The sequence below is a fragment of the Carya illinoinensis genome, chromosome 11 (genome assembly GCF_018687715.1).
Source record: "Carya illinoinensis cultivar Pawnee chromosome 11, C.illinoinensisPawnee_v1, whole genome shotgun sequence".
NCBI lineage: Eukaryota > Viridiplantae > Streptophyta > Magnoliopsida > Fagales > Juglandaceae > Carya > Carya illinoinensis.
In genome coordinates this window covers 44,017,936-44,030,499 of record NC_056762.1, presented here as the reverse complement: position 1 = coordinate 44,030,499, position 12,564 = coordinate 44,017,936, and the positions used below count along the sequence as shown (strand labels likewise).

The window sequence follows — 12,564 nt, the reverse complement described above, 5'->3', positions numbered from 1 at the left end:
AAATACAAAAAATAATTCAATCATTTAAATTCTAAAAATAAAAATTATATTCTTATAATATTTTTATTCAACATTTTATACCGCATTTAGCTTAAAATACGGGATCAATATTTTGTAGCAATTTCCAGTATTTACCCATCTCTGAACGTGATCAAAGAGAGCGTCTTGTAAATAAGATTTAAATCTCCTCCCAACCGTGCTTGGGGTTGACAGAAATCAAAATATAATCAGCGATGCCAGGACCGTCAAGAGGAATAAAAAAGGTTCATAAATCCTAGTCTAATATATGATCCCAATGATTCCTGATCAATAGGACACCTGTACACCAATATACTCTCAGGTAGATTTGGTTTGGATGTTAACAATATTTTAGATTATTTACAAATAATAATAAATAATGTGTAAATTATTTATAAATAATAGTAAAATAATCTAAAAATATATAAGAACAGCAGTATTCACAAACAAACTCTTATTAGCCATTATTTCCATGAGGTCAAGATAACAGAGTCAATGATAAAACAGACTAATAATGCCACACAAGGTGAAGATAACAGAGTCAAGTAAAACTCAATCAAGGAAAGCCAAGTTGTCATCTTTAATTGATCTCTTGGTTCTTGTGGCTTAGAAGGTGTAAAGTAAGGCAAGCACGGAGGATGTAAAGGATGAGAATTTTGCTGTATGTATGAAGTTTAAATCTGTTCTACGAGATAGATGTATAGTCAAAAGTTTTCAAGACTGGTGTCTTAACTCTTAACTAGGCTGGATTTTATTATAACTCAGCAACTGCATGGGACGGGTTACTGTTCTTGTGAAGGTTACGAAGTAGCAGATGTTGAGTTGGCACAGACCAAATCCAAGGCCCACGTATCATTAGGGCCGGCTCAATATGTTGGAAGGCCTAATGCGGAAATTTTGAGTGAAATTTTTTTTTTATTTAAAAAATAATAATTTTATATTTAATTTTTACATTACTTTTTTATTTAATAATAATTGCTATCCTTTTGCAAAGGAAATTACTGATTAAAATTTTATATTACATTTTTAACTAATAATTGATTTAATCTTTGTTAGAAAATTATCGATTTAGAGATGATTTAATCTAATTTAATTTTAAAAAATGTGTTTTAAACTCTTAAGACTGATTTAGATTGAAAGATAAGATGATATAAGTTTATATGAAAGATAAAAATTAAATAAAATATTATTTATTATTATTATTTTTATTGAATAAAATATGATTTGATCTATTCTTCTGTTTGTGTATCGAGAATATATTCTTGACTTTGGCTATAGAGGAATTTTAAAAAAGTAAATTTATGAATTAATGTGGTTTAATATGATATTTTAAAATATAAATTTATTTTTATTATATAATAGATATAATATATTACGTGAAATCATATCAATTTATAAGTTTATTGTTAGGAAAATGCTACGAAGCACGGCGGAGATTAGGCATGAAATGCACACCCTCCGTATCAGTATCATGAAAAGTCAATTTTACCCTCTTAAAAGATGGAGCCTTCACTTATCCCCCTCCTGAAGCTCACGGCTCACCCGAGGGGAATATTTATGTAAAAAAAAAAATGGAGAACGGCTGCCATGGTGTACGGCTATGAAGCTAGTCAATCAAATATCACAATCACAAACCAACCCATTGTATGCAACTGGAGCTATAAACATCAGAGAAAGAGAATTTCGAGTAAAATCGAAAGCTGGGTTTGATTTTCATAAGGGATGTTAAGACGGATTTTAGGGCCTTTGGTTTACAGATGTGGAGCTAATAATTCGAATACACAATCGAAAATGCATTGTATGCAACTTGAGAGAGAGAGAGAGAGAGAGAGAGAGAGAGAGAGAGAGAGAGAGAGAGTTTAGATCTAGAGAAACCAAAATTCTATTCAAGAAAGTTCATTACTGTTATGCCCAGAAATGCTATGCAGTTGTTGATTGGTTAAATCGGCAAAACCGCCTTCGTATTCATTTCATTCTTGAATGGTAAAAATTGTTTAGAGAAAAGAAAATTAGAAAGGAAATTTGTGATTACTCTCCTCTGCCTCCAACGACTAGAAATGCTACGCTGCTGTTGAAGAAGAAAGAAGAAGAACCACTGGGTCAGAAATGCTATGTCCTGCCCAGAAACGCTTATGATTTCTATTTGTTTATTATTATTATTATTATTAAAAGGCTCCGCGTCACCTCGACATTAGGGTTTGCGGGGTGTGCAAAATATTAGGCTTCTTTCTAGCAGGACTCTTATTTTTAGTGATATCACTTTACGGTTACAAAAGTATTTATACTTATGATTCTCTAAACCACCCCCGCTCGAAAGAGATTTTTTTCATATTTTTGAGACAATCACTTCCTGCTGGCGGAGATTTCTTTTGCCTTTTCTTGACAAGTACTGGATGCTCTTGCAGTCATGTTACTAACAGGTCGTGTGTCTACTCTTTACGAGCATAGGATCCGGCTTGCCTCCGGTTTCAAAGTAACAGGACATCTCCTGTTAGTAGATTCAACGGATATTATTGCTTCTTCTAAACAAAAAAAGGGTTGGAGAGGGCACATGTTTTATTTGTTAATTTTTGTCAAAATTTTACTATAAATAAATTTTAAAGATTCTTGTTTTTGTTACCTTATTTATGTGTTGATATATAAATATATTATTTATTATAAATAGTAGAAAAACAAAAATATATTAACATCTTTTATCCTGGCACTTGCAAAAATATTAATATTAAAAATAAAGAAATTTTGTCCCCCACACTAGCCCTCAATAACTTTACGCCCAACACATTGCATCAACTATAACTCTTTTAACCAAAAAATTAAAAAAGTTATTTATTTAATTATTAAACACACTAATAATAATAATAATAATAATAATAAACCATCTATTTATCAATTAAACATAATAACTAGTATAAAATATATTTATATATTTTTTTAATATTTGTATACAAACATATAAATAACATAGCAACGGTCTCTTTAAATTTATTTTTATTAAAATTGCAAGTATATTTTCAGTATGGTTGGATTTTATTTTTCTATGCTGGGCGTTCAAGTTTTAACAAGAGATGTTCTATTACTATGAAACTGGAGGCAAGCCGGATCCTACGAGCATATTACTGCAAAGGAAAATGATGGAGTTATAACCATTCTATTATTCATTTACTATTCTTTTTATATTTGATTTTTTTTGTTTTACTTAATGATTAAGGAAGTGATTATTAATAAAATTATATATTTTTTTAATTTTTTCTTAGTGATTAAAGATGTTAAAAAGATACTTAAAAGAAAATAATAATAAAATAAAAAATTTCAAATCCTTTATAAGTAGTAAATGAATAGTAATAGGTTAGTAAACCTATCACTACCCTGCAAATACCGTTAGATTTGTAATGACATGCCATTCTGTCTCTACCTATGAGTTAACAGCTCTCAAATGAACTGAGTGATAACCTTGTTGGGTTGACTTGTGACTGCATGTGTTCTAATTAAAAAAACGTTAGATCATGCAAAAACGATAGATCATGTTTACAATAAAAAAGATTTCTCATTTTTGTATTACTTTTCTACATAAACATGATTTAAATCCCAAAATAATTTTCATCGATCCAGCGTAGTTATCAGCTAAATCATTAGCATATCCCGTCCCTTTTATAGAAGCTAAAAATTTCAAATTTTTACAAAATGTTGAAACTACTCTCTTGAACACCAAAACCATACATCTCGACATTTTTTTTTTTTCTTTTCCAAATAGATTTTCAATCTGCCTTGTCATTTTCAAGTGATCATCTCCAGCTTCTCACTGTTTTCTCTCATGGAATTCTGTAAAAGAAATACTTTAACCACAAAGAGACCTTACGAAAGTAAGTCTACAAATAGTGAAGAATCCTAGTTTTATGTATCTAAGCATTATTTGAGATGGGGATGACTTAAAAAATCATACTTCATGATGCCAAGTCCTTGTCTTGATGTTTCCCATTTGCAGGCATATATATTGGCGACAGTGTCATTTATTGCAGAAACGTTCATCTTTATGTGGGAATGGGTACATTGAAACGTGGAGGGTGACCAGATTAAGTTAATGGTTCTCTCCTCCTATGACTCGGTTCAGTCATATTACAGTAATTTATTTATCCAGCTCATCAAATCATCCCATTTACTTGACTTGACAATGCTACTAGATCCACCAACTGGCCTGGAAGTTGTGGCTCTTGCTGAAACAGAGGTGCTACTAGATCCACCAACTGGCCTGGAAGTTGTGGCTCTTGCTGAAACAGAGGGTAAAGGTGGCTCTGCCACGTCAGCAATTGTCAGGACAGGATATGGAGCCTCAGCTGTTGGCATATAGGCTTGACTAATGATTTGCATGAGTTGGCGAGGCTGAACAGAGGTCATGTAAGAAGGTGTTCCATTGCCCAAACCTAAGCAGCGATTTCCTGAATTACATTGTAATCATTATATCAGCAACAAGAGGCAAGCTTGAATAGCTCTATTGGATCAACCGGAATAACAAAAAAGCTTCATGGTACAGCTGAATTATTGCTGACAGGTTCCCAGAAAATTGAAATAAAAAGAGGCTTATTAGAGTAATCTATATATTTACATCTATATATGATTTTCAAAGCAAAATATATATAAAGTTAATTTTGTGGTTGACAAAAGACTAGCTATATTTCTGCATCATTTAAAATAAAGAGTTTCAATGTAAGTAAATCCACTTACTTTTGTATCTGGCAGCTGTCTTAGGGAAGTCAGTGATCACACCATCAACGTTTGCCCCCATGACAAATGAGTTGATCTCCATGTTTGCATCTGAGAAGAAGTCCCATGCTTGAGACACAAACTCATTGCTGAAGGTTTCTACATACACCGGGAGCTTAAATGATTGTAGCTTTGACACAGTATCAGTAGCATCAGTGAGGAATGCCTGTCTTTCAGGAAAGACAGACATCTTGCTGACAACCACAGAATCAGCAAACGTCTTTATGTTCTTAACGGTTGAGTTGAGGGCATTACGAATATTCTTGTCAACCCTGTACACCCTCTCATAATTTTTTTGGTCCTTGATTTTCATTAGAACTGAGCTATCACTGGACTGAATCATAACTTTCAAGGATGTCTGGTTATCATAACCAGCTTTGCTCAAGGCATCGATGACTGCATCAGTTACACTCAATCTTTGCTCCTCTGCAAGGTAGGCCGCATGCTGAAGGAACAGAACAGAATAAAATGGCATTACCAACAGAAATAATCAAATCGTGTTGGGGAAAATCTTTCATTTTTCAATTGATGCTGCAGATAATGTGCGTCCAAACATCCTCAGACCATCATAAAACACAATAATTTCAACATTGGCGTCGTGAGGATTTGGTTACATAGCAGATAAGACATCAACTATTTGAGTCCACGTGAATATCCCTCTCTCTGATAAATTACTAATCATGGATTTATGGCGTGAAATCTCCTCGTAATATTATTTTTTGTAACATTCTTAGTAATTAAAAGAATGTAGGAAAAGCAAATACTTACTTCTATGCTGATCAAGACACCAGTCAGAGAGCTTGCATTCTTTGACATGGCCAAAAATTCAGACAATTTAAGAAACTTTCCAGCCTTTCTGAACTTCGGATTCCGGAACAATCTATAATTGTTGTAAGGGTTTGCTATTGCCGCTGCAGGAATTTGCAAATAAGGTATATACAGGGATTGAAATACGCATTCAGAACTAGCTTGCGAATAATATTTACAAAAATACGACAGAATGTGATTCATATAACATAACTAAAATGCAGCAGAAGACCAGTGAAAGCATGTGAATAATCATGAGAAGAGGCCCTCACAACTCAAGGGCTTATAATCTGCAGAAGCTAAAACCTAAATCTCAAAAAAATCATGCCTTAATAGTTATCATTTTCAAGTTGTAAGAAAACAATAGTTACGTGTAATTTTTTATCCTTCTGCCAAACACCCATAGTTCCTACATACATTTGCAAGCATTAGTCATTCTAAACAAGTTTAAGTGGGTTGGTTCAACGTGTTGGATAATTACACCTCTCCCCATAGTTTTTTTTTTTTTTTTTTTTCTCTTCCCATAGTTATGCATGTGTGATTAGCAACAATCACAAAAAATCTCTATGACAGTACTTCTCCATGTAATGCAGACAGAAGTGATCTAAATAAAATAATGTGATATTCACCAGTCATTAGTAGACTCCATATCTTAGAAGTGTACTAGAAGGTAATTAGTTTCCACCAGTCACAGTTTAGGTGTAAAAAGGATGTTGATCCTTCAGACTTAACAAAAGCTGTTTTTGTGAAGTATAACATTTTCCACAAAACATGAAAGGTTCCAGACTTCCAGTGAACTTTTTCTTTGATTGGTGTTTTTTCCTCTCTTTTGGGGAGGGAGAATGGGAGGTGAGGTTAACGAGTATTACACCACAGAGTAAGTAAAGGAGAACCAAAGTTGACTTACGCGTTAAGGTTTGAATCTGACTCCATGTCAGGCTGAAGGTAAATATTCCACTGCCAGTCTTTATCTTTGGGATACTTGTTGAAAGGGTCATGAAACTTGATTGAGCAACTAGTGTACTATCAATCAGATTTATTGAGCTTAAGCAAAATGGTGTCCCATCCTTCGACAATTGAACAGGGCAGTCAAGTACATCTACCCCATCTGCAATAGCTTGCATAAATGCCAAGTCTGTACAGCCAGGGTAATCTCCACTTGCTCCACATTTAGAGATAACCAAAGGCTTTGCTAGAGAATGAGCATTGTGAAGGAAAAAGGTTAACAATGATATTATGAAAATTATGTTGGCATAGAAACATTCATTTAGACAACAATATCAATCAGCTATGAGCAGAAAAACTTTTATCAAAAGCAATATGCAGCAGGATTTACCTTGCGCTGAAGCATTTTTGCCTAGATGAGCAAAGCAATCTACAGTATGGGAAGAGAAATCAGCAACATGAACAAAATATTTGCTGCAATAAGCAGTCAATAATTCAATGAAAAAACAAACTAATAATGCAATACAAGGTCAAGATACAGAGTCAGGTAAAACTCAATCAAGGAAAGCCAAGTTGTCATCCCAAGTGGGTCTAATATTTGGGATACTCCCATCTTTGATCTCTTGGTTCTTGTGGCTAAGGTGTAAAGCACACATGGAGGATGTAAAGGAGAAGTTTGCTGTATGTTTTAAGATTAAATCTGTTCTACCAGATAGATGTATAGTCAAAAGTTTCCAAGGTTGGTGTCTTAACTAGGCTGGATACTATTATAATTCAGCAACTGGGACTAGTTACTGTTCCTGTGTAGGGTCTGAAGTTGCAGATGTTGAGTTGGCACACACCAAATCCAGGATTGTATAAACTAAATGTGGATGGAAGTAGTTATGGTAATCCTGGTGAATGTGGTGGGGGTGGTGGTATACGAAATTCAGAAGTACGATTTGTGGCTTTTGCTTCTTCTTATGGTTTTGGAACTACTAATTTGGCTGAGGTTTCATGCAGTCATGGATTTACTAAATCTTTGCCTTAATCGTCAGTTGCATAACATAGAGATTGAACCAGATTCTTTGATAGTAGTTAATTGGTTGAGGGGCAAGGGCCCCATTCACTGGTCATTGATTGGCTTTTTGGAAGAATTTTATTTGTACCGTTAAAAGTTAGAGATTCCAACCAAATTGCAGATTTTCTTTCTAAGCAGGTGCAAATGGCGAGTCCAAAACTTTTCTGGCCTCCAATGAGTTGCCGCGGGAGCTTAAAAGGAAATTAGTACTTGATAGAGCTGGTTTGCCTTACTTGAGATGTAAATAAACTGTGTTGATTTGTTTGTTTCTGTGATTTTCTTTGATTAAATGTTGAACAGTATATATATTGTGGTAGGTAGTCTGGTAGAGGTTCTTTTTTCCCCCTTGTGGATTCCCCAAAGTGAGGTTTATATCTACAGTATTCCTTTGCCACAAATGAGGGCCTTTTAATAAATTTATGGGATATCGGCCTCTTCGGAAAAAAAAGCTCATAGTAGCTGAATCCAATAAGTTCAAAGTTTAAGCTTATCATTTGATCATCACAAATCTTACAGATCTGTCAAGGAATCCAGATAGCCAAATCAACTTTTATTCAGAAATTACAAAAATCAAAACAGCTAGAAAAGCTCGATAACAAACCATTACTTCAAAATTTGTAAATATGCATGATATTTAGGTGACCCCTATTCCTATCAAGTGAAAGGAAATAATTTACCTCTAGCTTGCGATGGAGTAATTGGGAAGTCCGTCAGCATGCCGTCAACAGAGAAGTCACCATTGTCAATGAAAGACAACGACTCAGATACTGGGTCATAACTGTAATTGAAGCTAAAAGGAACATCATTTGCAAAATCTGATGCAAAAACTTCTAGCCCTGCCTTATGAGCATCCGCCACAACAGAAGTATGAGGTTGTAAATAAAGACTGGCATCTACAGGCCATATGTAAGCCTTGGGAACTAGAATTCCAGAGGCAAATGTCTTGATAAACGTAAGATTCTTTAACAGAGAACCATACGTCTGGTTAGTTGAAGGCTCAAGCTTATATTGTCCTAGAAACCTGAAGATCAGTTTTGTCGTTCTTGGATTTAATCGTGTTGTAATACTTCTTAGGAAACCCACCTCTGGTGATGAAATATAGCCTACTACCACACTTCTTGACACAGAAAGAACAAAGCTTCGCATGCTCAAATTGTGTTGCTTGAAGAATGCATCATACTGCAAAAAGTGATAGAACAAAAGGGTTGGTGAAAATGATAGATGAGAAGCCAGATCCTAAATGATTAGAGACACATCTGTACAACATAAGATGATATAATTTTAATGTAAGACAGTTTATAATCATCCATTTACCTGAATGTTCAACCATATGCCTGGTTGTGGTTTTGTTGTTTTAGCCAAATCTTGAACGGTGAGAATTTGTAAGCTATTTCCATCAAACTTATTAGTTCGAGAATAGACTCCTTGTGTTACTGGTTAGAGACAGAAATTTACATCAATTTCTAATGCAAAATGTTAGGATAAGCAACAACAGGGCCTGATAGCCTTACTTCCATAAGAATAGCTTTAAACAAATATGACATCAACCATATGTAAAGAAAAATGTTGGTTGACTAGACATCCAAGTAACCGGTATGAAATGCAAGGAAAAAAAATGTTTAAGACAACTCAGACTTACGGTAAACATTTGCTAGCTCATTGAGGGTGAAATCCACAGAAAACCATCCTCGGGTTGGAACTCCATTGAAAAGGTAAACCTTATTCTTGTTTCTGTGAACTTCCGCAATGTTCGTGGCATTTTCCAGCCTGATATCCGGCACACAAATCCCGGCTCCATCCTTTGTCAATTTCACATCACACCATAAGAGCACATCGGGTACACTAACTTGAAGTGCCAGAGCGTAGGCAATTGAACTAGAATCAGGAAATAGCCCTGAAAACCCACCGCGTGCAATGACCAAAGGCGGATTACCTGCAAATTAATCCAATCATATCGGTTAGCTAACAGAACATGAGTTTCTCGTGTGATGGAATCCCATGTCAAGTATAAACAACAAGACTAAGTGGTTACTGTAACGATGTTGAGGCTAAACTCATTGGGTTAACTTTGACGTTTGAGATAGTGTTCCATGTTGAATTTCACAATCGGAAGTTCTAAACATTTCATGAAAACGATCCAAATTAAGTTGGGAATGTTGAATTACTGCAATCTCCGAATCATTTTCATAGTTTCTGTTTCTAACGTTGGAAAGTTTGTCAATTTCTACTGCCATATATGATTTAATAGAATTATAGAACCACGATTGTTTTATTTATTTATTTATTTTTTTCCATCGATGGATCTAGCTATTCAGTACAAAATTTTCCATAGTAGAAAAATTTTCGCTACAATTAGTCAACTCTTTTGCTGATTGAACAAGTCTTCAATTTTCACTGCACCCCGAAAAAAAAAAAAAAAACAAGGCTAAATGAAGATTCAACATGGTTCTCTATCTTCATTTAGTTCTCTGATCAGCAATCAAACAGACATAAATTTGTCGAGTTTCAGAGACGGAAAAAAGAGTCAAGCTACTGTAGATCAGTTTTCATCTTCCAATAAAGATTCAAAAGATCTCTCAGGAAAATTAAACAGACATAAATTTTTTTGTTTGAAAGACGGAATAAAAAAAAGTCAAGCAACTGTAGACCAGTTTTTCATCTTCCAACAGTCAAAACAACGCCAATTATATAGATAAAAACACACACAAAAATCCTTATTTTCCTTCCCTTCATTTTATTGACAATCAGACAGAAAATAACGGAGCAGAAAGAGAGATTGAGCAAAACACAAACCGCTAAGTGTAGGCCAGAGAGTGGTCTTGTTAGATCCCTGAGCAGAGACCAGAGTCACTACCAACGAGTGAAGCAGAAGAAGAAGAAGAAAGAACGTAAGACCAAGTGAATTGTGCATGGCCGGCAAGTAATCGACGTCAGTAAATTCTGGCGATCAGGTTTTGCTGGAGAATTCGTGAGATATATCTTTTAAGGTTTTAGAGAGAGAGAGAGATCAGGCAACCAGGCTTGGTCGACGAAGATCAGTCTGATGAAATAATCTTCCATTTGGGTCTTCCATTTGGGTCAACTGTAGAGTCAATGAGTAAAAAACAAACAGGTAAAAATGCTTGTTTGACGAAGACTCATCATGATGTGATGTAAGAACGAATGATCTGGCCTTTAGGTTGCCCATTACAGCTAATCGACGACCACACCGGGAAAGTGGGAAAACTCATGATCAGCATGGGGATTGAATGCACCAGCCTCCTCCACTAGCTTTTATTTTCCTACTTTTACAAATTCAACTTGGATGCATGCGAACTGGAGTACTCGCAGTAACCCTCCACACAATTAACACGCAAAACACGAACAATCTTCATCTCTTCGGATCAGAAACGCTTGTGGCCGGGGAGATCATTAATATCTATGAACTTGCTCTATTATAAAATCAATGATATAATATGTGTACAAATTGATATTTTATTAAAAATAGATCCGATATGTACGATTTGTATATTCGAGACTTGTTCGTAATATTATCCATTATATTAAAAAACTCTAAACATATATGGTTTTGATTTGATCTTTCTAATATTAATGTACCTCGATTAGTTAATTAGTTTGTTAGATAAGAAATAACATTGATTATCAGATTTTAATAAAAGTATTATTAAATTGTTTTATATTTTGAGAGTGCCCTATATGATAATAATTAACATACATAGCTGCAATGTGTAAAAGGCTTTTGTAAATGTTTGAGAATATTATAAAATTTTATTTTACTATAATATTATCTAAAATTATTAAAAAAAAAACAACACATTTATGAAATATAACCAAAGAAGAATAAAAAATGTAGTAATATAAAATTAGTAGTCTTTGTCAACAAAAATTTAAGACTTATGTATATTTATATGTTAAAAACAGCATCCTACTAATCATTGTTTGAATATTAAGATGAGAGGAGATAGATAATTTTAAATAAAAATTAAATAAAATATTATTATAATATTATTTTTTAATATTATTATTATTTTAAAATTTTAAAAAATTAAATTATTTATTATATTTTATATAAAAATTTAAAGAAAGATAAAAAGAGATAAAACGTACTCTTTCACTGTGGTTTTTTTTTTTCAATATGAGCTGAAATATTTATGATGTAAAAAAAAAACAACGTTCCTTATTCACTATATAACTTTCAAATTTATCTTTTTTTTATTTATTTTTATTTTTTATTTTTTTAAAAGAAAGTTTACGGGACCTACCCATCGTATACAAACTATTTCTCTTATTAAATGGCATCATGGAGCCTTTAGATATGGAGCGAAATTTAGGCATTAGGGGTGCATTTGGTCTAATTTTGTTTGGTTTTCAAAATATTTTAGAACCGAATCAGTATATATCGGTTGGACGTTGCTACGTCTACAGAAGATTTCTACAGAAATCTTCTACCGATCAGTGCATTTCCCTTTCTTCTTTTTTTTTCAATTTTTCTTTCAACATTTTTTAAAACTATTTAAATTTTTTTAAAAAATAAAAAAAAATCACATATTCATTTAAAAACACTTACTTAATCACTAAGCAAAAAAAAATTTTTTAAAAAAAATCAAAACAGTTTTCGGTAAAAAATTTCGGTAACCCCTTTCTGTGGGACTAGTGTTTTCCATATCGGTTTTAAGAATTGAAAAACTTATATCGGACCGATGCACCTCCTAAATAAATACTTTTAATTTTTTCGGTTTCGGTTCGATTTGGCCAATTTTCCCTATGAACTAGCAAGGTCGAACGTTTAGGAAGTCAAGCTTGGAACAACAAACCAATAAGTTAAAAAAATTGTTTAAATACAAAAATGATATGCAACAAAAATAAGAATTATAATAAAACTATTATAGTATACATACATTATTTATAAGAATCATATTATCATAAAGAAAGCGGAACAAGGAGAAGATGAAGAATATGAGGAAAAGGAGAAGATG

At 33.5% G+C, this 12,564-nt stretch overlaps 2 protein-coding genes across 3 annotated transcripts in view; one reads left to right on the top strand and one right to left on the bottom strand.

Moving 5' to 3' along the window:
* The window catches only part of LOC122281265 (disease resistance protein RPV1-like), a 101,813-nt gene that overhangs the window by 71,659 nt on the left and 17,590 nt on the right, over nucleotides 1–12,564 (top strand). The gene's annotated exons all lie outside the window — the stretch shown is intronic.
* LOC122281273 (glycerophosphodiester phosphodiesterase GDPDL3-like) lies at nucleotides 4,010–10,985 on the bottom strand. Of its 2 annotated transcripts, XM_043092636.1 has the most exons (10): nucleotides 10,382–10,985; nucleotides 9,228–9,521; nucleotides 8,903–9,021; nucleotides 8,266–8,767; nucleotides 6,920–6,958; nucleotides 6,491–6,775; nucleotides 5,545–5,687; nucleotides 4,738–5,221; nucleotides 4,265–4,451; nucleotides 4,010–4,210 (listed from the first exon to the last, which is right to left on the bottom strand). In XM_043092636.1, exons 1-10 carry the CDS (start codon nucleotides 10,497–10,499, stop codon nucleotides 4,132–4,134), a joined length of 2,250 nt encoding a protein of 749 aa, XP_042948570.1. In that variant the 5' UTR covers nucleotides 10,500–10,985; the 3' UTR covers nucleotides 4,010–4,131. The 2 variants fall into 2 exon arrangements, with proteins under 2 accessions (XP_042948570.1, XP_042948569.1); XM_043092635.1 differs by having other exon boundaries at nucleotides 4,010–4,451; nucleotides 10,382–10,984.

What these genes read in the sequence shown, in the direction of transcription:
- LOC122281273 (XM_043092635.1), bottom strand. Translation starts at nt 10,499, where the DNA reads ATGCACAATTCACTTGGTCTTACGTTCTTTCTTCTTCTTCTTCTGCTT. An exon ending in GCATATGGTTGAACATTCAG is followed by an intron (nt 8,768 to 8,902) that starts GTAAATGGATGA and finishes CACTTTTTGCAG; the next exon opens with TATGATGCATTCTTCAAGCA. An exon ending in CAAAAATGCTTCAGCGCAAG is followed by an intron (nt 6,776 to 6,919) that starts GTAAATCCTGCT and finishes CTCATTCTCTAG; the next exon opens with CAAAGCCTTTGGTTATCTCT.